Source organism: Frieseomelitta varia, unplaced genomic scaffold (assembly GCF_011392965.1).
Source record: "Frieseomelitta varia isolate USP_RPSP 00005682 unplaced genomic scaffold, Fvar_1.2 scaffold_587, whole genome shotgun sequence".
Taxonomy (NCBI): Eukaryota; Metazoa; Arthropoda; class Insecta; order Hymenoptera; family Apidae; genus Frieseomelitta; species Frieseomelitta varia.
In genome coordinates, this window is record NW_025110353.1 from 729,189 (window position 1) to 754,209 (window position 25,021).

A 25,021-nucleotide genomic window follows, 5' to 3' on the forward strand; every position below is an offset into this window, starting at 1 on the left:
TTTCTCCATAGACCGGTTTTCTTTTAAAAACAATAATATATGGTCTATTTATTACACACAGATTAATGCACGTGCGCACACCGTGATCATTATATGTACTGAAGTAGATAAGAATTGTATGATTGCGAAGAGCATGTCACAACATTAATTTCAAGTTTTCCAGAATTGTTAATGATGTCCTCAGATGAAGCTAAATACGATAAGGTATTATTTAATACAATTATTTTTTAATATTACGGATAAATATTATAACTGTATTATGTGTAAGTTTAATACGTTTTTTATTTTGTAGGAACATCCACGAATTTTGATTCCTGAACTATGTAAACAATTTTATAATCTAGGATGGGTAACTGGTACTGGTGGAGGAATATCCATCAAACGGGGGTAAATATTTTTTAATTATAGTCGATATTAAAATTGTAAATTGTATTAAAATTATAACCGGTTAATATTTAATAATATTTTTAGAGACAAAATTTATATTGCTCCTTCCGGTGTTCAAAAAGAACGTATCTGTCCAGATGAAATGTTTGTACAAGATATTAGTGGAAATGATTTAGAATTACCACCAAAAGAAAAAAAATTAAAGAAATCTCAATGCACTCCATTATTTATATGTGCATATACAAGGAGAAATGCTGGAGCTGTAATTCACACTCATTCAAAATTTGCTGTAATGGTAACATTACACTGGCCTGGAAAAGAATTTCGTGTTACTCATCTTGAAATGATAAAAGGTATATTAAATTATATATACAATTATATATATGAATGCATTTTTTTATTTATTTATGAAAGTATATCAATATTATATAATGTAGGAATAAGGAATCAAAAATTGGGAAAGGCATATCGTTATGATGAAGAATTAGTAGTGCCAATAATAGAAAATACTCCATTTGAAGAAGATTTAAAAGATGAATTAGATAAAACTATTCTTGCCTACCCCGAAACTTGTGCCGTTTTAGTAAGAAGACATGGTGTATATGTTTGGGGAGATACATGGCAGCAAGCAAAAACTATGTATGCATTAATTTAATACTAACTTGTCTTTTTTATTTTTACTCATTAAATATTTTTTGTTTAGGACGGAATGTTATGATTATCTATTTGACATAGCTCTCCAAATGAAACTAAGTGGATTGGATCCAGCTGCAATTCCAAAAAAGTTATGAAGAGTTATAAATTAATAACAATATCTTCGTTTATTATTTTTAAATAATAAATTACCTTTTCTATATATTTTACAAAAAACCATATGTTACAATATAATCTTTGTACATCTTTAAGTATCTAAATCAAATGGTTGAAAATCTTTTCTAATTCGTTTTGCTAATTCAGTTTCTTCCTCTTGATCCAATTGACAATCTTTCCAATCAATTCGATCGCCAAGATCTAATATTCTATCTGAAGCTAATACTTCCCTACCAAACTGTAGTGGAAAATCTTTTTTTATTCTACAATATAGTTTTTCTCTGCTTGGCAATTCTGCATAAAAATATAGAACACCTGGTTTTGCAATTTGCTGTAAATCTGTGTGTGAAGGTAATTCTGTTATATTAAAATTATTACATTCTGCCATTTCCTAGAATAAAAATGTTATTAAAATATATATGTTAACACATTCTTAAAATAACTAAACATTAATAGAAATGCTTACTTTAAATGTTTCTTTCAAAGCTGGTGCTTGATTTTTATGAACAGGTACAACTTGCAATTGGCAATGAGATGTTTTGAAATTACGTTCAAAAAATACAGGTACTTTATCCATAGTGGCATAGTATTTGGTTATTGCGTTCTTATACTGTTCAATTTCATCGTTTACTTCTTTTGGTAGAATAGACAGGCTTTGATGATGGGTTATTGGTAGAATTAGAAAATGATTCTCAACTAGTCCACCTCTAGCAAGTGCAACATATACTTCTGTTCCAACAGATATTACTAAATGCTTAGAAACTTCAGGACTGGATAAACAAAACCAACACTTAGCTTGATCAAATTCGCGTTTTGGTTTTTTGTTTGGACCTCCAGAAAATTTTGATCTTTTAGTAGACTCTTGAGATTCCATGTCATAAAAAAACTGTGTATGTTTTGGTTGTTCTAATTTTGTTCTTGATGGTTCACTTGATAGCATTGATTTGGGATATGGAGAATTTGTTTCATCTGTAGTTTTCATAAGTAACTCAGATAAACGAGATCTGTCAACAGGTGTTAAATGCAATGCGTACAACCATTTCTTTTTTTGACTGTTTATCACAGGTGCAAGTGCTATAAATCTTGTTGCAATTTCGATATTTCCTTCTTGTAAACTCTGGTTCCTAAAAATTAAATAAATAAATAAAACTTTATGTTAAATCATAAAAGTATATATATCTTTAATATTAATAATATTTTTGTTTACCTGTATGGAGGTCTCTCATAATGAATACCCTCCAATGCTGAGACATGATATCTTGGTTTTACTTGAACAGCCAACCATGCAATTAATTTTGAACCATGATATTTAAAGTTTGGTTTATTAGGATCAAAATTTGTAATATCAGTAGGCCAGGGAGAGCTCATCAAAATGTCAATTCCACGGAAACTAGGTTGGCCTTTCAAACATGCCTGTTTAATTGATATTACATCATTTTCATTGAAGTACACAGGATTTACTTCTGAAGAATTACTTTCTCTGCCACTGATGTAAGCTATTTTAAGTCCAGAACTAGCAGTGTACAATCCGCGTTTTCCAAGATAAGTAAGATTTTGACATATTTCGCAACCATCAATGTCTGGATAATTATTTAAATCACTATCCCTGTTTGCACCAATAATATAAGTTGGAACTGGTATACTTTTTATACCATTCTTATAGTCTTCAAGTTCTGCGTTGTTTTTGCCAAAAAAATTACCCACGCATAGCAGAAAATCGAAAGGTCCACTTTTCTTATTGATAGCATCAATTTTATTAAATAAAAATTTAAAATGACCTTCTACATCTCCACACATTAATACCTTTTGTTTTTCAGTCATATTTAATAACATAACCTCAACTTCATTAAGCAGATATGTATATATATATATACTATTAATGCGACCAAAAAATTGTGTTAAAGATTTATAAATTTTACAATTAAGATAACTTCGTACTATTATTATTTTATTATTTTCAACTGTGTAAAACTAACACCTCATTATTAACGTCTCTGTGTTTTAACTGATAAAAATTGGAGGGAACTACGGAAATAGAAAGGAGTCGAGAATCATCAGTAATATTAATCAGTGTATCATGAAATTATAAATTAGATTTCATGTAATTTCGTATAATATAGAATATTGCTTGAAATTTATATTTTACATTGGTTCTCTGTAATAGTGGGACGTGTAACAACTAATAATAATAAAAGAATTAAATAAAAATTCATATTCATAATTACGTACAAAATTTCTGGTTTTTGAACAATTTTTCAAACCGAAATTTTGAATGTAATTTACAAGGAATTAAATATGATTCAAACGAATATGTATTTTAATTTATTGATTAGAATTTATATATCTTTACGCATTTTGAAGATTAACTGAAACATAGGAAGAAACGGTTTAATTCCAAAGTTACAGCTGTAAAAATTTACAAATCAATCTTCTTAATTCGTTTCTTTTGCAAACAAGCGCATATTTAATCAATCAAATGAGATAAGAAGCGTATGGTGTACGACAAAGACGGATATATATCATACTGCCATCTAGGTACTATACTGTCAAATTCGAGTAGAACTAAAAGTATAAGAAATTTCCGACAGATGGCAGTATCTGTCTTGTTCGTAAACAAGGAGCACAATAGTATGCGATAAGGACAGCAACGGTTTTTAGTTTTATAGTTTCACCGTTACGCGGTGCTAGCATTTCAATGTTCATCCACCGATAAAAATTTCATTTGTAAAAGAAATTAATTAAAAGGATTAATTTATGAACTTTGGCAATTATATCTTTGACTTTAGATCTTAAGTTCTATTTGAACAAAGGTTTGAAATTTCTACTGAATAGATGGAAACATGCTGTTGGTTAGACAAGGAGAGCTATAATGTGTGATAGGGATAGATTTATATTGTGTCGAAATATTATTATCCACAGCTTACTCCCTATATTTCCATTTAATCTACAAAATATAGAAATAAAAATTTATAAATTCTACACAATATATCGAAGCATTAACTATACAATTACACATTCAATTTTATATAAATTATGTTGCAAATTTGAATGAAAGTTAAACGTAGACATAGTTGAAAGTATTAGCTTTGAAATGCATAATCAAAAATATTTTGTTCAGAAAATAAAAAAGTAAATTTACAACTTTTTGATTATATGTGAACTTTTTTATCTTGTGAATAAAAATTGTACTCGTTTAATCAAGTTGTTTATGCAATCTTGCACTAAAGTCAGAAAATATTAAAAATATAATATAATGTAACTAAAGATATAACATATCTTGAAATAAAGTTACTGCTTCAATCAGTTTCAATGTAATGCTGATAATGAAGACAAAAGACTTCCTCGTGTATTGCAGTACCTATAGAATTCTAGTCTTCGTTTGTGATTATAATATATAATATCATGGAAAATTTTAATTTTAATTCAAACGACCATTACATCGAATTGATAATGTCACATGTGATTGATAAAATACATAAGAGAGTCATAAGACATTTAAAAGACAAGTCACGGAAAAGTACTAGGAAGAGTCAGATTTGTTTTTCTCGGGATTTTTGAAACATGGTTATTTATAAAACTATCTATTCCTTAGCATCGAGAATAAGTTAAGCAAGGGAAAGTCTCCAACTTTCAGTTACTACCTACTTTGTCGCGAAGTTTCGTGGGGTAGCATAATTTGGGCGTGAGAACTAGTCACGAATGGACCACCTTGTACCTTTAAATGGCGAACATCTGGAAACGATTTTCATGCCGTAAAATTCCAAATACCTACCAATTCCAAGTATCTATCTACCTGCTGACCGTGCACAATCTTATGTATATCAGTATGACCGTAACAAGAATTTCCAAGCATCATGCACTGTACCTGACTTAATTTGCACGTTATTGTTGCACGTAGATATAAGAAAGATTGAACAGTACTCTCATATAATATACGATTGTCGTAACAAATAATTAATTTTGAAGTTATCCGCAGAAAAATTTTCTACAAACACACTTTGGTGGCCTCTGGTGTTCGTTTAAAAAATATTTGACCTCGAACAATAGAGGGAAACCGGAAGAATTTATGTGGAGAACAGCGGAAACTTACCCTTGGGCTCGCTGGTAGTTAAAGAAGTGCAAATAAATGCACACCTTTACACAAATCCGCGAACACAGTTGCACTTATACTGTAAGTAAGGCAAGGCATTCGTATAACGTAGCCAGTTGCTGCTGTGCGCAGGAGTAATAAAAAGAGAAGTACAAGAGGAGAGGGCCGTTGACAAAGAGAGGCGGCAACGGAAGCAACGCCGGGGACATATTATACGCGTGAAACAGAACAAGAAGGAGAGAATGGTACATACGCGCGTATGCTTGTGTCAGTAAAATTATGGTGGGGATAGTTACATAGAGTTGGGACTAGGCGTGGTTCCAACTGACCAATCGGAGCAGTAGGCGTTATCTAGACGTATAACAATGCTTCGTGTAATACATAGTTTCAGTGGTGCTCAACTATTCTCGATTCAACGTTCTGGATCGCGAACGATTTGCAGCATCTGTAAAAGCCTTCTGTTTTCATCGTAAACGCACGATCGATCGAATAAAAATTGAATTTCAATTGATATCAATTATTTTAAGAGCGAAATCTATTGCGAACAGTGTGTTATAATTTTCGTAGTATCCCGCTGAAAGCCTTTATCAGTCGACGGTGGGATGAAACTGGCGCTTAAGTACCGCCTACGTTAGAAATCATTGACACAGGCGCAACTCGTGAGGTTATGCGGCTGCGTTGGTACGACGAAAGTTTTTCCAGAATCCGGAACGATAGAAGGAGCCAGAGAATCAAAGAGAAACAGAGAGATGACGAGAGAGAGAGAGAGAGAATGGGAGGGAGAGGGAGAGGAAAAGAGAGATGGAAAGGGAGGCGCGAGCAGAGAGAGAAAGATGGAAGAAAGGGTAGCAAGTTGGAGGAATGCTGGTCTACGGCTCGGTGGGGAGTTCAGCGTGCACCGTGCATCCAGTTGTATACCTAAATGCGTACGGCACTGTTTTAATAGTACACACGCGTAGTCACGGCCCAATGAATTGATCCCGCGAGGTGCATCCCCCGGATAAAAAAGATGTCGCGCTATCTTTGAGGGCACTCCCGCTTTCGGAGGGCTAGCGCGCGCATTTTCGATCGTCCATCGTTAACCAGCACATATCTTTCTCTCAAAGCAGACGCGCGTGTTTAAAACAAGTTCTAATTTAAAAAAAAGGAAAGGAATGAAGGGAATTTCTAAATCGTAGTTATAAATCATTTAAAATTTGCCACTAAATTAAATCAGAGCCAAATATAGCACGACCGATCGAACCAACTAAGACCGATGAAAAAATACAATTTAATTATCGGTAAAATTATAAAGATACTGTAATATACATACACGTAATACGTAACGAAATGATTGTTATTTGAGATTGTTTATAATAACAAGTATCGTTCAAGTGTCACTTTCGTCGCGTCTTCGATGCGCTATAATCGAAAACGGGGGCTTCCGGTTATGTTCGTTGAAGTTCCGTCGGGTGAAAATGTGCGCGAGAAAAAGTGAAAGATAATTTTCGTCAAGACGTTGCCAAGATTTTTGTCGAGCTCACCCAACACGAAGAACTTTCAGTGAAGAGGATTGTGAAAGATCTCTTCCTTTTGTAATTTCTTTTTTTTTTTTTTTTCAATTTTATAGAAAATTTCCTACTAAACGTTCATAGGACGGGACAATTAACAATGGACAGTGTAATGTAACGATGTAGCCGGTAGAATTGCTTGATTCGTAAAGAGATTAATAATAATATTCGATGGAATTCTGTGAACGATTGAAGTGTATCAAGTACCGACGGCTTGATCAAAGTGCTCGCTCTTTGAAACGTCCCTGCTGCCAAAATCACTTTCGCACCGAGGGTGACTAATTGACTGTTTCCCCGGTGAAACACCGGTGAGAGTATGGGTTTATTTGAAGGTAAGTAATCTGCCACGTTTACTTACATACTTTTGCATCTGAATTGATAGGTAAATAGTTGTAAGGTAAGTACGAAATATAATTACGAATGTAATGAAAGAGAGACGATTCAATAATATTATTTGCCTGTTGTTTCTTTGGTTGCAAATTTTCGTTACCTTTGATTTGCGAAAGACGGAACCGTTCAATTCAAATTCAAAGCTGCAAATTACACCTGAAAATCCAAGTGCCTTCATGCATTATGCCTTTCGCAAAATTTCAAATTTTTTTCCCAGCGAGTTCGATTACATTTCGATACGTTGATACGTATCTTCCGAGGGCGTAACGTGCGAAAAAGGGGTTGCGAAACAAAGAAAAGACTACTGAAAGTCAAATCGCAAAGCATCTATACGAGTGACGTCGATCGTTTCCAATCGTACAAACCTACGTTCTCATTGTAAAACCTCGATCAAATCGTAACGATTTATATGCACAGGTGTAATTTGACTCTATAGTTCGGATGCTGGTAAATTGTTCGTCTATATCCGTCGAATGTATCCCAATATTACATTACGGAACCCGCATGCTGTCTCTTGGGAGATTCAAGAATCACTGTTACATCCCCTTTCTCGATAACTTCCTTGAGAAATAATCAATATCCAATTTTCTGCAATTTCCACAATTAATTGAAAAATTCTCAACATCGTAGTATCTTTCATATCTGTTCGATTTTATGATAAGTCGAGTATGTCGTGATAAATCAATTATTTTTTTACAATATCGACGCCGCTAATTTTCTCTCGCGAATCCATCAATTTTCCTCAACCTGTTACTTTGTAAACTTAACACAATCCCAATTGCACATCGCTCAATTTATTTCCCATGCTTGTTCTCCGATCAATGAATCGAGAACGCGAAACGTACGCGATAAATTAACACGTAACAGGCGCGCGTGTCAGTTTTCACGCTTGTTCGACGTTCGTTCTAATTGCTTAAATATCCTGTTGCGTCTTTTTCGAAAACATCTCCCGATGGAAAGAGAAAGGGAAAGGGGTCGAAATCGAGTTCCGATACTCGTCGAGACGAATAAACCTAGGGTATCCTATTTCAAGATCACCAGCGCATAGGTGCAACGAGATGCGTCCCGTTTTCGGCGAGTTTTAGCGCTGCTAAAGTAAATAGGAACGCGTGTTACGTGCGGTGAAAAAGGGGCGCGGCGTGCCGTTTCCTAAAGTCATTTGTAAGGAAAATGTCCGGCTCTCGAACGTGAGTCTTTTCCGTGTTCGTCTGCTCGATACCCTTCCGTAGCTCACGAAACAGAGAGAACTTATGTCTCCGCGCAGCTGTCGCGTAAATCTCGCCGGAGACCCGTCGCTGTTCTCTCTTCTTTCTCTCTTTTTCCTCCTCCTTCACAGCTATCGCGTGTTTTGAACATTTTTTTTCTTTTTTCTTTTTTTTTTTTTTTGGTGCCATGTATCATTCGTAATGCGGAGATTTGTATGTGCGTGAAGGTGAAACATTTTTGGGAATTTTTTTTATCTCACTAATTACGTGGTTGTTGTGGAATAGGCTCTGAAATTCGAGCTGGTTTAGTTAATCCAAGTGAAAGAGATGTTTGTTTTTTTTTTCTTTTCTTTCATTTCGTTTAAATTATTTTAGGATACACGAGATGACGAAGGAGTTACTCTTACGCCCGGACTTTCACGAATCTACGATCTTCTAATCTTTATCGGAAAATAACAAAGGCTCGAGTTAGAGCCAGGACAGATTCGGATTGTTTGTTTGTTTTCGGTGAGAAAAACGTATTCATTGAAACGACGCCTCAAATGCGGAACGACACAATGCCGATTAACACTGTTGCTTTGAAAATGAAACGTTTCTAAAGTAACTAATAATAGTAAGATTGTAAAGTCTGCGCGAGAGCGCAACGTGCAACATCCTGGCACGTGCGTAAACATCACTTAGGTAACTCTAACTTTCAACCTCGCGACACAATAGTCTCAGGCATATTCGTACGTTGCAAATGGAAATTCCTGGAAATCTAAAAACGACAATTTCAACAATAATATCGCTTTCACGACCTTATCCATTGTTACTAATAAAGAAGAGAACATCCAGTACCAATTTGTTCTAGCGCGTACGCGTTTCGATTTACTTTGCCGCAGAACAGTTCTAAAATTAAACTCGCGCCAAAAATTTATTTAGTCTGTCGCTGTTGCTGCCGCTGCTATCGGAAACAAATCAAATTTGTCGACGTCGTTAAATCACGGCTCGGCCGTTCAACGGCCGAGACCGAGAGAGCAAATACAGAGGCCCATAAAATCGCGTTCCTACACGCATCACTCCCCGTGCACGAGTTGCCCGAGGTCCAACCGTTGTCGACGAATTTTTATGCCTGCTACCTCTCCCTTGTTTTTCTCTCTAGACTCTTTATTCGTAAAAGAAAACTTTGTTTATAAAACCACGCGCATCGTAGACGTCATTTATAAATTATTTGAGATTTCCCACTTCGTAACACAAAGATGCCCTCTGTTTCATTCTCAATCGAGCATCAGATTCTATAAAATCTGATCGACAAATTTTTACCATTACCAGAGTAAATAAATTTTATCAACGCGTATTTTGATTTTTGTTTGACAATGTCTGTTAAAGTTTTGATAGAAGTTTCGAATCGCGAGAAGGTTATAATGATCGTGTAAATATCAACATGTAAATATCAGTACAGAAATATCTAACTCAAAAATATTAGACTTATCAGCACGAAGAATCTATTTTTTAAAGTTAGAATATCTATAACGGTTCGCCCACTTTTTCATCCTAGTAAGAAGTTCTAACGCTCGATCATAGTTATCCTTGACCAATGTTTAGCTTCCTACGAAAGCGGTTGACGTCGATCCGTAACAGTATTCAAAATACAAAACGTTACATAAATTCATCTAAGTCGAACGACCCTTGCATCAAATTGATTGGCTGTAACTCGTCAGTCAAAGTCTATAAAGCAGGCCCGCCTGGGAAGGCAAATAGACAATAGACGATAGATACACGGATAGATAGATACACGATCTTATTATACTAGCAGAGAACAACAGTCAAAATTGCAGATACACTTTCGTCACAATCTAAAAAGTTACAAATCAGAATCGATCACCAGCTATGATAAACGCGTTCCATCTCAACGTCTGTACGAGATTAAGTTTGAGTACAGACAACCAACCGAGTCAGTTCCAACCGCAAAAAGGTGCGTATTATCTCAACAATATCAGTTAGTTGTTAGAATCGTATTTTTGCTACGCTTGGAAAATAATGGAAAGAATGGGAAGACTCGTTCTCACAGCAATTCCATACCAAAGATTTTCTTGCAATATTGAAAATCATGTTCCTTTTCCCCAGCTAAAGACAAGATTGAGAAATATATGTATGTATATATCTTGATTTCTCCGTTGTTTAAAGAGGAAACGGAGGCGCGAACGTATGAAAAGCGATCGCCATCATTTTCCGGAGGGGTTTCCGACTAGGATCAGAGAAGCCGCAAAACTGTCCAGCTGTTACACGGTCGTTTTAGTAGGCGGATAGGTGAAAATGACTTTAGCGCTTCGACATGTGTAGAAACACGACATCCGATACTTCCTTGCCGGACCTCCTATTGCGGTCAGTGTTCGTCCGATCGAGATTTACGATGTTGCATCCTCCAAATGACGCGAGATCGCTGTTACACGCATTATTACGGTCATTTATTCATAGCGCAACAAGTAAATAAATTTCGCGCGAAACTAGTCGAGAACTACCGTTCGTTCTGTACTTCTCCATCTCTTCCGCTCGCGTAATTATTCATCTCGTAATTGTGCTTTTTAACAGGTTTTATTCGCTTGTCTCTCGCTCTTTTTCCCTTTTTTTCTTTTTATTTCGAATTTTTGCATTTCTACCTTGCAAACGATTGTTCCACGGAAACGGAAGCAAAAATATGTTCGATCTAATTCCATGGCAAAATTGTAATAATTAATTCCCTTCGCGAAAAGGATAATGTTTACAACTGCGAGTGATTGCAACATTTTGAACGAAACATTACAAAAGAGAGTAACGCAATAGAAACGAGCTTCTCCTCTTAACAAACGAGCCATGAATAATGCAATTGGCAGTGAAAAACACAAAGAGAATGATACGGTCTTCCGCAATAATTAGACTTCGTTTTTCCTTGAAACACAAAGAGTGGAAGATAGAAAGAAGGAGGGGCTTCGTTCACGTGAAATCTGTAACCATTCTCGTGCATGTAATTCCCACATGACTAAAATGAGGACTCCGTGGTGGGGGGATATGTAACATCGGGATCCTGAGTCAAGCACGAAGTTTAGTTTTGCTTACGACAACCTTAAGTCCCGCCGTCCTCTCTTGTCCTCTGACCCCGACTCGCCGTGAGTCGAAGAAATGATATTGAGTCGTTACCTTTTTGAAAATTTTGTGCCTCCTCACGCCACTACGATCGACTTGCCACTTCGTACTTTCATATTCGAGTAAGCAGAAATTTGGATAACACTGAACGCGCTATGAAGAGTGAGTACCTATTATTTCAACTTGTTGCAATTGTATCTACTTCCACTCTTGAATGTTGAAAATGGCACAAAGTGTAGCCATTCTTTCTGCTACATTCGTTAAAGGGAACAATTCTCTTTCAATGTACATTTCTATCTCACAAATATGTTCACAACTCGCGGTTTATTGAGATTCCATTCGCTTTCATCTCCTCAAAGGAATTCCTCCCGGCAAACGAAAATCATTCGTGGCAATTTTTCTCTTTCCCTGGCAACGGCCGCGTTCTTCCGCTTCTCGAGCTACGACTTCCAATAATCCTGCTAAATTGCTAGGCCGTTCGGTCGAAGTTCGACTATCCGTGTATCGGGTTGGCTTAGTGAAACGGAAGAGAAATCGTTAAATAAAAGCGGCCACGGATCCGAGGGCCGAGGGAACGTGGCGAATAGTAAAAAAGAGCAACGTGTCTCGCGGGTCGTCACGGCAGGCAACCCCCATCGTAGCTTATGGCGCACGACCACGTGAGATTCGAGAATTTCGTCAGGCATCGCGTTGCCTTTTGTCATCGACTTGGCTCTGAGTCCAGTTCTTAATTCGCAACGGCGACAACGCCGACGTTACGACCAAACTAAATTAACTTTACATTATTTCTTCTCCACCCCCTGGTAGTGATAGTGGCAGTGACACGGCCGCTATTTCAGTAGAAATAATTTTTCTTGCTAGTTTTGTAAATTATTTTGAATGATTCGAGAGACAGACACTAGTCGTATTCTTTCGTTAAATTTTTTTATTTCTTATTAAGTAGGCATTCCTTTGTACGGTGAGCTAATCGTCAAAAAATTTTATCAAATATGCTATATGACGGAGGAACGAAGAAGAATTTCTCCGAATTTCATTATTCTCTCTGTTCGCCATCTTCGACTCACAAATGATTATTATTAACCGTTGTGATTAACACAAGTTTCGAGATAGTTTTCGATGAACAAAAGCTATCCCGCTGTCTCGTTACACTCATATGCATATTTTTATTGCGCGTGTAGCCGATGCTTATGGTATATGCAAGTCTGATTATGGTACAAGATGCCTCGTCAGCATAACAGACATCCTTGTTATCGTAGCGACGTCCAAGGTTACACTGTTGGTGCTTAACCGAAGACCAATTTGCTCTTTCTCCCACTTTTATTTCTTGTTCTTTTTACTTTTACACGTTTCAATTCGATATATGTTTCTCGCGCGTGAATGCCTGGCTGTATCCCAGCTTTGCCAATTAATTCCGGTCGTCCTATATGTATACGTATATCCGTATCACGAATTAAATACCTACTCTCCTTCCTTTTTTTTTTTTTTTTTTTTTTTTCAATCACGCGCGTGCGATGGAGAATTTATGAGACTTTAATCGTCGTCGATTATTTCGACGATATTTTGCAACCTCTGGGTTTGGAAAGTAGAATAAAATAAACGCGGGATTGATCGTCCGGCTCTTTTATTTTTATGTTTCGCTGCGTCGTCAATTTTCACACGTGTGAATTCGCGATTCCCCGTAGCAGCGATTTTTCATAGCAAAATATCAGGCAAAGCGCGTTTTTAGCAGAAGGGCAACTCGCTTTCTTTGACTGCCTCTCCACTCTCTGTAGGAAAGGCATCACGACCGTGAGACGAGTCGTGGCGTTTACAGCCGAATCGAATGGCAAAGGCAACGAAACACGGGCCTGCCGCTTCGTCGGTACCGATTGCCTGTGTTGTTCCATCTTACATTTCGTTGCAAAACAAAACATTTGTTCCTTTAAAATACAGTAGATCCGTTTGTATCAAAAATTCGAAAAACCGACGGACAGAAGAAAAAAAGGAACGGAAGAATTAAAAAAACAACGATCGGAGCCTCGTCTCTAATCGCGAAGGGAAAGACAGACAAACAATGAACGAACTTGGTTAATTGACAAAAGTGATTACGCAATAGCAACAAAGTTTGAAGATCACTGCAGACGTAAAAACACTTTTTTAGGTTCAACGAGCAAGTTCGCTAGTCGATTGTTATACTTTCTCTGAAAGCGGCCTCGTGGATTCGCAGAAACATTGCAAATATACGACCACCCTTGGTTCCCCGCTTTCCTTTGACGCGCACCTTCTCCGAGCGTTGATGTATACCTCGGGGTGAGAGTGCAAAAACATGGAGGTGATAATAAGCCGTAAAGACTGTGAGACGCATCAGGAATGCGTGAAGCGTTTATTCCCTTTAGGTTTACGGACGGGGCGAATGTCGAGCACAGTCCAATCATCAAAGTGGCAATATTTCAACGAAATTATTGCGTTGCAAGATGTCACTGATACTTGGAGCGTTTTCTTCTTTTGTTTGCGTGCAGGATACGTGAGAACTCGTCTCGTTGAAACATGGTATTAAACTTTTCGAAAGAAAGAACCGTTGCAACACTCGTGTAGATTATCGTAGCTAATACACGCAAGTGTAATAAACATTCATCGATTATTGATTATTCGTCCTTTTCTTTACAAGACGAAGAACGTATCGCTAGTGATTTATACGAGACGCTGCTTTACAAATATTTGTAGCAAACACTTTCTTCCTGATATCTTCGACTTTGTCTCCTTTGATTTATGTACTCAATTTATATCGGTCTCTATATCATAATTCTTGCGGGCGTCAGGGGATAATGGATCATGGGAATCCGCGGTGTTTCCATTTTTCGTTTGATTTAGGTGGATGAGACGGACAGAATGGTTTACTCAGGAATTTACCAAACATCTTTATATCCACATTATTGAAAGAAATATCGGAATACCAGAATTGTCTATGAAAATCGTGACGTCAATCAAGCAGCAAGGGAATCTGGTTACTTGGCGGGGAGCCAAACTGTAAAATAATGGCACCTTAATCTTGGCGCGAGGCATCCTATCGTTTTAAGCAACACCTTATTTAACAACGCTTCTCGCGAGCTTGTTTATGATTCAAGATGTTTATAATTATTTCTTAATTAAGGTCGCGTAAAAATGTCCTGCAAATTTTTACGAGGGACGTGTCTATCTATTCTCTTGCATACCTACGCATCGTTTGCATCGGACACCAACAGAGAAGTGCGTCGGCGAAATTCCGACGAAAACGTTGTACAAAGTTGTAATGGAACACGGTAAGTTTCCGTGGATTTCCTCGCCGAACAAATCGTCAGAGACGTAATTGGAGAATATTTTTCCTTGCACACGCTCGTTGCAACGATGCGTCTATGCAAGCGGCGTATGTAGGATGTTATACTTTGTAGAGTGTGGCGTCATTCAACGCAGTGTACGTGTCCAAGTGGAAAACACAGGCGACACCAATTATCCATTTTTGCACGGAATTATCGCCGTCGACCGAGATAACGGTGGCCATGCTCACAGCGTCGCGTAAAAATCGTTTACAAAGAGAAGACACTCGAAAAATACCATCGAACTTGGAATTCCGCGATGGCCTTGCTCGTTATCGTCACGCGAGACATCTCGCTGATCGAAATAATAAGTGAACACCACCAACGCGTCAACAGGAAAAACACCCCTTTCACTTCAATAGATCACTTTCCCCACCAGAAGTTTCTCGAAGAAAATATTACAGAACAGCGCACCTTCGTAAAATGAACAAGCGTTCTGTTGTAATTGTTTTGCATCGCCAGTTATCGTTTACTTCAGACATTCGGGAATTCATTGAAATCCAAATTCAAATGAAATCCAAATCAAAAACCAAAGTACTTTGCGCTCGCATTTATTTTAGACTCTTTCTACTGTCGATACTACGCTCGGTGTAAAAATGTTTAGTATTCATATAGGAACGATTCATTTGCCCCGGTGTATTGTGATCGGGCTCTGGGATGACATTGTATGCGCTGGGTGGCCATTTTAGAGGCATGCCTGGACGATCAGTCACACTTAACGTCAGGACTGAAGTGACTTAGTTTAGGGCTGTTTAAGGGCGGGCTGTTCGCGGATGAAAAGCTGGGGGCCTCGCCCATCCGAGACCGTCGGGGGTGCGAGTCTCTCTCTCTCTCTCGTGTAGTTCGACCGTTTCTACCCTCTCCATCTTCTCAACGAGGTACCAACTAACAACGTGAATGAGAGGGTTGACTTTTCTGCTAGCTAGGCTTCCTCCTCTGTGTGTTCATCCCTCTTTCTCCCTCGTCTTTTTCTCTGAAAGCACTCCGAGAACTACACATCGTCGCTGAGCCGAGAGTCCGTACGCACACACATCTCGCGGAAACGTTTCGCCTCTGTGCACGCACACATCGTGCTTCGGTGGTTTACACATGGTGTGGTTACGTGTAAGGGAAGCTTTCTGACGCGCGCGCGACGTCTCCTCTTCGTCCTGAAGGGTTGTTAGATATTTTTTCTTTTTCTCTTTTTCTTTTTTCCCTACCACGGGGGAGCAGATTGTCGTTACACTAATTGTTACTCGTACGTAACGTCTCAGTCGGACAAAATACCCCCGTTTTGCTCCACCCCACAATTAGTGATCCGTCGAGAAGATTGCTGGAATTTTGTAACCGAAAGTGCTGTTTGTTAGTGTGCGACGTGATTTCCAGGAAGACGACGAATTCCAAGGAAGTAGAACAAATTCGGTAGTGGCCGACAACTTTCAGTTATCGCATATTAAACAAGTTAACGATACGATTGTTGCCTGACAGGCCTATATATACATATATTATATACTTCTCACGTTTCAGCGTCGTAACTATGGCGTCTAAACAAAGCGTCGAATTCGTGGGTGGCTGATGCTGCCATTCCGCTATCAGGCCTTTCGACACTTGACTTCCTTAACCTTAAGATACTCCAAAATTCATTTATCTTCTAGAATCTAGAGAGTGATCACTAGTTAATCAAAAGACAATTGTAGATCATATATTTTCGAAAGTAGCTACCAGCGCAAAATTCAATATACTTAGAAGTACTAATACTAATTTGTAGCCATTGTAGTTGGCTTTGCGCTAAGTCAAAGGCCTCTGATGATAAATGATATATAGCGACGCAATGTTATCAGCGCAGTGTCTTTGAGTAGATCTGTCATCTGACCGAGGATCGTCAGGAAAATTTAAAATCTCAATTCTCCGAAATATGTTTCGCACAGAGGTGAAATAATAATTTTTACGTGATGGTAAACAGCTTCTGTTCCGTCGTTACCCACCACGAAGCCTGCGCGCTCGCGACGAGAAATCGGGTTACCATGTTTCTTTTAAATAAACGCTCAGCCAACGCAATGAGATCAGCCGGCTTGTCGCTCGACGTGTATCAACGTTGGCTTGGAAGACGTAGAGAAATCCGAGGTGCGCGATTCGAGGGTAAGCTTGGAACGGAGGAGGGAAGGTGTAGGATTACCAACTTTATACGTACCTCGGTTGCCTGTTGTTTGTTGGGTCCGCGAATAACATTGTAAGTAAGTGGAGTAAGTAGCCGAGATCGTGCGGGGTCATGCTGGGCCGGGGCCACGTGTTGTACCGTCTACGTATCAAACGGGAGAGCTACGTAAGAGCGCAGATATGTCAGCCAGCGAAGCTAGACCCCGGTCCTCGCGATTCTACGTGATCAGCAAAATTCAAGAGAAACACGGCTCGTACTGCAATTGAAACGCGACGAAATTCCAAGTATTGAAGACTCCACGTGGAAGGGAGATCATGCGACTCAAGCAGAAGATACCTCGATTGTTAAAACACATGTTTCGCTTTGGGTAGAAAGAGAGAAGACATTATAAAGAAGTCAAACTGCACTGGTAGACATTAATTTTAGGCAGAGAGATGATATACTTGAGCTGTGTAACGAGTAGAGTTGTGATGAATTTTCAGGCAATTGTAAGAAACTGAACAGCCAATCCTGTACAGAAAATCCATCTGACGTACAAGAAAATATCTGCAAAATATTCAAAGTGAACCATGTATTATCAGCCTGGCACGATGGCATAATCTAATTGAGCAATATTTGCAAGAGTCGTAACGATCTTGTTAATTCGAAGATTTGACCAAAAGGTACGGTAAGGTATAGACGAGATAAATTCCGCAGCTTGTACGCCTCCGTGTATGATATCAGAGAGAAAACAGGGGCCGTAGCTCGTTCGAGAACCGTGGATTAATATCGAGTGTACCCTATAGTTTTTGAGCAAATATGCAAGATCCGTGTGCGCGGGGGAATAGTGACAAAGATAATATTTGTTGAGATTTACACGCGTGCCGTGTCGACGTTATTTTCGTATCCGTAATACCGCCGTGTCTTCCATGATCGAACATACACGAGCCCGCGTGTGCACGCGAGAATATGGCACGGTTATTCGCGCGCCACAAATATATACGCTCCGCGAAAATGCTGGAACGCGTGCAATTCCGAATAAAAATAAATCGGCGACTATTCCATCATTTCGGATTTTACGTCGATGGATGCGACATAAACGTAAACTGTACGCTTCGATGCAAATTTCCAGCTGAACACCCTCTGAAATGTTTCGACAAATACAACGTCAACCGAATTTCAAATAATACTGAAAACGTTCAATAATGTTAAAATAAAAATTCAACCAAATTTTACAAGCTCACGGTATAACAATTCTCACAGTAGAGAAAATTGATAAAAAGTTTGAAATTTCGATGTTTTCATTATGTACGTGTTCTTTGAAGATGTTGTAGAATTTTTTTGGCGTATTGATATTTGGACTTGCAGTTCGCGGCGCCAATGAAATTCACAACAGGGTGAAACGTGGTCAATTCGGGCGTTCGTTCTTTTAGCGGAATAGGGTCCATATTCGTCACCATTCGTATCATATGGTCAATGTAGCTACCTAAATATCGTAGTTTATGCTCGAACACGCTGCGTGCTGATAATTCAAGCTACGATCCAGTTACATCATCGTACAGTTCAACCAAAGCAAGGAAATAGAATCGAACAACAAAAATTTGCCACGTTGGTTCTTCTCGTGTGTTTACTTTGGAAAAATCAGTTGCAAAAGTTTTTCTCTCCGCTTCTCTCCTTCGTAGTTTAAATCATTGATTTATTCGCACTATTCGTCAATTTGCTAAATCTTAACATCTTTCATCCTGAAATTTATTCAGAACCCAAAGAAATTCAGAGATCTTGGCAACTGAAGCCCAAATCCGATCCACTCGACAAATCAAGTCCTGTCTACGACCTAGACCAACGATGTCGACCAGTCAACCTTCTTTCGGATTGTTAAAATGCGTGAGCACACTCCCCGATTGTGTCGTGGGATCGGTGAATGGATTTTCTGTCGTGGGCAAAAGGGGATGATGAATCGCGCGCGTACCACCCTCCTCTCCCTTGTCTTTTCGTTTCGAGCACAACGGAGTTCTTAGAAACGTACGGCTATACGGATATACGGTGAGGGGGTGTAACAAACTAGGAAAAAGTGCGCAGGGGATGGTTACGCGTGGTATCTGGCGACAAGAATGTAGGTGAGCCGATGTTAAGCCGTTGCGGAGTTGCAAGCTCGCGCGCCCTCGAAAATGCATTGAGACGGTCACGAACGACAAGAATCGGTAGTGTTACCCTCCCCCCTCCCGCGTTTATACGAATCCTCCTGTACGTGTTACCATTGGTAATCGTTTGACGATGGTAATTCACCTAAGTCTGACCTAGTACAGCGCCGCTGGATACGCTCCAGAACGAAACCGAATCGATTCGCTGGGATTTACCAAGGGTTTGTTCAAAGGGCCGAGGAATTCATTAATTCTGATGGTCTGCTAGGTCGCATTCAGGTGTCACGATCCAGACATTCTTGTTCTCTCAGATCCTACGCTACGATATTCCTTTGAAAGTTCCAAGTGATTCCTAATTTTAGGAAAATGTTTGCTGGCAAAGACGCGTTTGGGAAGGTAATAGACTTGTCAATAGAGACAAATCGAGAATCTTGGAATTCAGAAGCACGAACGGCGCGAGGAAAGATTCAGGTTTTTCGAAACGCTTTGCTGGTTTTTCCTCGTAACGTATTTGTAAACATCGTGAGATTGTACTTGTAAATGTTCGTGAATTTTAAAATAATTTTCACAATTTTTGCAATTCGAGCAGAGAGGGGGAGACGGAGGGGGGGGGATGGTTACTGCTGCGTTTGGACAGTGGTGTTTAAAAAACGAATGCGTTACGAAACGCGGAAACGAATATACGTATGTACGTGCGTTTGCTTTCGTTTCTTCAATAATATATCACTTTCGGAAATATGTTATGAATTCGTTGTTTTGATACCATCGTTATTGATATCAAACTTCTTATGGATATCAAACTTCTTTACTAACTTTTCCATAAATATGAAGGAAAAGGGGATAACTAAACACTAAAGAAAATATTTCTCTCCGTGAAACAAACGTTCGAGCCGAGGAAAGTTACTTTGCCCTTGAAAAAAAATCAATATTTATGAATCGATGACCTTGAATGACGAGTCTTCTTCAAATATCTGAATAATCCCGACCAAGTTGAGGTGCAGCCACAGACAACAATGGACCGCGAGGGTTTGCAAGTAAACTTATTCATTTTTCTTTTTCTGTTTCGGGTTGTTATATCGCGTCTTAGCCCTGGCAAGGTGCAAGGATGATGAGAGACAGAGGGCCAAGAAGAAACACATGTTTCGTATTAGATCTTTTCTACCTGTCGACCCGAGCCAAGCATAGAAAGTGTTTAACGAAGAATACCACGGCGAGGTGACGAGGATAACACCAAAAGAAGAGAAACACGTGTTCGTAAGGGCATTGTCATTCCACGATAGAGAAACGAAAGGTCCTTCCTTCCGGAACATATTGGCAGCACTGTTTCCTATTTCGAGGTTCACTTTGCTCTTGGCAAAAAGGTGCACAGCAAGGTGGTTGTACAGCTAAGTCGTAAAATACAGGTGCCAACCTGTCGCTCCTTGTCTCTCCGACGTTTTCGTCAAGAAGAATTCGCACACGTGACCGTTCTCGGCAATGAGAATTTCGAAACGTGACAGAATCGTTGTGTCTCAGGCTTCGTCGTCACCGTGAAAGCTTTTTCTGCGGAGATTGTTTCGGAAAATTCTACACTGTTTGTCTCAACGTTGAGTTATTCGGTTCAAATTTTATTTGATCGGGGGACGGGAAGGAGGGGGGGGGGAGGGGGCAGCTAAACCGAAACGAGAACTTTTATTTATATAAAAGCGAATTCACTATTTATTGCCTTTTGTAATTTTTGTGAAAATAATTTCATCCGTCCTCTATTTGCTTGCCTGATCATTTATCGCGTGTGAACGAGGATTTTAATCGACGAAATTTGCGGTCGGAACGACAATCTCAACAATTGCTCGCGCAATCGATTTGATCTCGGATCTGGATTCGGAAGGAAGTTTCGAAATTCACCACACGGTGGATACAATCATGGGGATAGTTACAGGTGTTTTACGATGTCTGACCAAAGGAACAGTACGGCCACCAGCAATTGCCTTCGCCTACAAATTTCGCCACCCGCCGTTCTCGTTGTGTAACAACCGTCCAGCAGGGCTGTCACTCGAACATGCTTTTCCCGACAAATCTCTGCCGTTCCTGTCTCGCTCCTGCCCTTCCGTTTCTTTCCTCTCTGTAGCCAGTTTTACTCTCCTCTCGTTTCATCTTTTTCGCTCCGTCTCTCCCTCGTCTAGAGAACGGGGAACGCAGACAGAGAGAAGTTTTCACGTGCGTGAAACAGAGGGGTCTTTCGACTGACCCTGCTCCAAGGGTGGAGCTTAAAATAAGGGTGGTACCTCACGGCTTACCTACCCCATCGAGAAACAGCATCCAGGATGAGATGGAAGCGAAATAGAACAGCAGTAGGAGGACAGACACGTCGCCGGAGAGAAAGAGGAAAGAACCGAAACGCGACGCGCGAGGTATCCACGAACAACTTCGTACGCTTGTCCAAAGGATGTCGGTCGTTGTGCGTGCCTTCTCTGTCAAGATTCATTTAAATACTTTCGATTGAACGTTGGCGTATTTACGTCCTGTTTCACTTTTGGAGGAAGTCTCCTTATTTCCTCTGAAAGCAAACAAGTCCTTCCTCTTTTCGTTTTCATCTTGTCCAGGTGTTAGTCCAGAGGAAGCTGCGCGCATACGTGTATGAAACTGTGTGTTTGTGCGTACGCGATCAAGAGAAGAGAGGAGGGGGAGGAATTCCAAAGTTCCAAAACTTCCAAGTTGTCCGGAACACGTGGTCAACGCGATGTGAAAAGCACGCGCTTCTATAAGTGTCACGAGCGTATTTCCATGGTAGTAAACGTGTCCTGTTTGATCGAGTTGCGCGTGTGCAGTCTGAAGATATGTGTGCCAATCTGAAGATATGTGGAAAATGGCGCCCGTTGAGAGTCACAGTCGTGTTATTCTAGAAAGCGATTCTTATATTGGTAATTGGAGACGAAAACGGGCTGAAAAAGGTATCGAAGTTTGTTTCGGAACACGTCGATTTGAAATCGCTATTTGTTTTTAATCGCAACTTTGATGTCTGTCGGACAAAAGCCAATCGGAAATTGTTGTGCTCCTGTTTTGACAAGGACGTATAACGTGAAAAAAATAGAACCTGTTTTATAATTTTAGTTGAATAATGAAATTATTAAAAGACATGTTCGTTGTTTTTTAAATTTTTTTTAAATGTTCTCAGTTCTAATTAAAATATTCTCAAATGAATAATCAAGTTTAGACTGCTTTGTTCGCATTTTTCATTCATTCTTCAAACTTTTTTGTATGTACTTGTTCAATAAATTCATGACAAAGAAGAAAATCTTTAAATTTCCTTGTTCTTTGTGGCCACAGGAAACAAGTAATTTTTAACTGTTGATTCTGAGAATACAGGAATAAGCACACTTCTATGGTGTTATGCATGTTAACTCTTCCACGGTGATTCTAGGTACTACGTTAATGCACCTCTAGTTTCCTGAAGTCTCCACCTTCTTTATTTTCCTCCCCCCCCCCCTATTCCGCGACTAAAACTAATTAAAACCAAGAACCTCAGAATTCTTTTTCTCGTGTTTCATTACAAAGCAAAAGTTTTTGGTCAAATTATTTTTTATGAATCCTTTCTTACAATCCAACTCTTTAGGATTCCTTTTTGATCCCGTAAAGCTGATTTCAAAATCAAAAATTCTTTGAAACGAAGAGTGAATGTGAAAAGAAAAGAGCAGAAAAGAAAAGAATGAAAATGAACGGAGATATTGCAACACTTCATTGGGAAGATGTTGCGACCGAGCAGTGGAATTGGTGACTGAAACGACGGAGCAGGAAAAAAATGCATTATTCAAGCGAATTTCCATCCGTGAGAAGTCTCGGCAGATGGGTAGCTACGTCGTTAGATTGCTCTCTTGCTGGCGTTTTAATGACGGTTTGCTCCCTTTGCTTTCGGTTCTCGTAACGAGCAGCTTCGGCGTCGTTATGGCTTTCGCGCTGTATCGTTCTTCCACGACGTCGATATTAGCAACGTTACTTCCGCGAACTGGTCCCAGCAGCATTCTCATTTCTTTCCTATTCCCAGCATATTGTTTACGTACGTTTTATTTCCATCTCGTTTCACCATCTTAGTTAGCGTGTTATTCCGTTCCTCCCTTTGTAAAACATTATAAAGTTTTCCAAAGTCTCATAGATACTTTCCGAGATCATTCCCTCCAATGTGTGCTTTTGTAATATTTCTCTGTTCCAGACAACAATTCCAGTTCAGACACTCTAGACCTGAGCTCGCACAATCACTACCCTTTGAACGGCAATTCTATCACTAATACGTCCGGCCCGCAGGAAGTCGTAATGAAGGAGAAAAGTAAGAAGGCAGCGCGTGTCCGCCGCGACAGGGAGAATCAAGAGTTTTTGGAGCTTGCGAAGCTGTTACCCGTACCATCCGCTCTCACGGGTCAAATGGATAAAGCTAGCGTCATTCGGTTGACGACCAGTTACTTGAAGATGCGAGCGTTGTTCCCAAACGGTACTCTGATTGTACTATTTCAGAAAAATCATGACTTTTGACCCTATGAAATTAGAATTTCCAATTCACAATTCATTTATTGGATTGCTACAAGTGATAGTCAACGAATCTTTGTGTGTGTATATATATATATTCCTTTCTCTGTATAGCACTTTGTATACCACAATATCCTGGTATTATAACCGGGGAAAGACTGCAGAAGAAAAATTGGCCCTTAACCACTTGCGCTGGCAATTGATTGCGGACCATAACGAGTGACCAAACCGTATAAACAACAATTCGTCGCATTCTTTTGAAACTCGTCGATATGATATCGCTGGATAGAAATTACCGAGAAGTGATAAATTTGTTTTGACTGGGTTATACTCAAATATACTTAAAACTGAAGAAATATTGCAATTTTTGGACAAACAAAACAGTTCTCGACGTGCGTGGCACGTCATTCCAGCGCAAGAGGTTAATTGGGTTAATCGATTTCAACGGAGAAAAATTCACCACGCCCCACCCTCTTTCCTCGAGTGTGTTTAACGCGATAACGCTCAGGAAACAGTGGAAGAAATAGATCGATTGGTAATTGTCAGAGTGAATGGTTACGCGGGACGCGATACCACGTGCCAAGTAATAAACTTCACTTAGCGGTAAACGGATTGGAGCGGTATTCTTTGTTAATTCAGCCACCGGACACTTACGCGCAAAGGGCAAATAGTATCGGATGAGATGGATGTGATTGCGCACTTAATGCATTGTTAGTCCCCGCTGCTTTGTAAGCAAAGCATGGGGGCTGTTATAGTGTTACAATGGCTTCCCTCGTCTCACCCCCCTCCACCACGCGTTCTTACGACATCGGTGAATTGAATTTCAAGTGGCTGCATCCCTCTAGAAATACGGCCGCGTCTTTATTCTCTGAAAAAATGAAAGGAAAGGGAGAAGATAGAGGAAAAAAGAGACACGTCGTCCACTCGTCGGCGACACTTCACGGGAGTGCGTTCCTTTTCATTCGCGTGGAAAATTAGCCGATGAACGGGCAAACGAGCGTGAAATACGTTTCAGACGGATAAACTGATTCTGTTTCAAGCTCGTGTCGAGAAATCGCCGATTTTCGATAACAACTGTGTTCGATTCAGTTTGCTATTGTCGAATTGTTTAATCGTCTGACGTGGATATCATCGGTGGTCGGTTGCTTAAAAAATTATTTCGTCGAGAAATTCGAAGTGGAGCGTCGATAAGTGAGATATCTGACAAAATTCAGCGAAACGGCGAGCCGCGGCGTCGGTGAGATGGCAACGATCAAGCCATTTTCCGTGAAATTTCACGCGGCTGCAGAAAACGCCCCTGCAGCTGCAATCGTGACAGCGCGCGCGTGAATGTAATTAATGCGCAGACACGAAATACTTGGCTATAGACTTACTTATACACCGAATACGAAACGTCGCTAG

The 25,021-nt window shown here is 39.5% G+C and overlaps 3 protein-coding genes across 6 annotated transcripts in view; 2 read left to right on the forward strand and 1 right to left on the reverse strand.

The window, feature by feature from the left end:
• The first annotated feature begins 36 nt into the window (after window positions 1-36).
• On the forward strand, window positions 37-1,326 carry LOC122534334 (methylthioribulose-1-phosphate dehydratase). Its single transcript, XM_043664862.1, has 5 exons — window positions 37-204; window positions 293-387; window positions 472-740; window positions 825-1,026; window positions 1,091-1,326. Exons 1-5 carry the CDS (start codon window positions 172-174, stop codon window positions 1,176-1,178), a joined length of 687 nt encoding a protein of 228 aa, XP_043520797.1. The 5' UTR covers window positions 37-171; the 3' UTR covers window positions 1,179-1,326.
• On the reverse strand, window positions 385-3,292 carry LOC122534332 (CWF19-like protein 1). The gene is made up of 4 exons (XM_043664860.1): window positions 2,405-3,292; window positions 1,664-2,321; window positions 1,234-1,588; window positions 385-1,155 (listed from the first exon to the last, which is right to left on the reverse strand). The coding sequence occupies exons 1-3, from the start codon at window positions 3,028-3,030 to the stop codon at window positions 1,289-1,291; spliced, it is 1,584 nt and encodes a 527-aa protein (XP_043520795.1). The 5' UTR covers window positions 3,031-3,292; the 3' UTR covers window positions 385-1,155; window positions 1,234-1,288.
• A 2,886-nt stretch (window positions 3,293-6,178) lies between these two features.
• LOC122534343 (single-minded homolog 2) overlaps window positions 6,179-25,021 on the forward strand; it is a 28,092-nt gene continuing 9,249 nt past the window's right edge. Inside the window, exons 1-3 of one of the 4 annotated variants that reach the window (XM_043664877.1) lie at window positions 6,179-6,567; window positions 6,897-7,169; window positions 23,310-23,585. In XM_043664877.1, the coding sequence (XP_043520812.1) occupies window positions 7,154-7,169; window positions 23,310-23,585 (292 nt within the window). In that variant the 5' untranslated portion in view covers window positions 6,179-6,567; window positions 6,897-7,153. Of the gene's footprint in view, window positions 7,170-11,488; window positions 11,697-23,309; window positions 23,586-25,021 lie in introns of those variants that run through there. The other 3 variants (XM_043664876.1, XM_043664878.1, XM_043664879.1) reach the window with 3 other exon arrangements.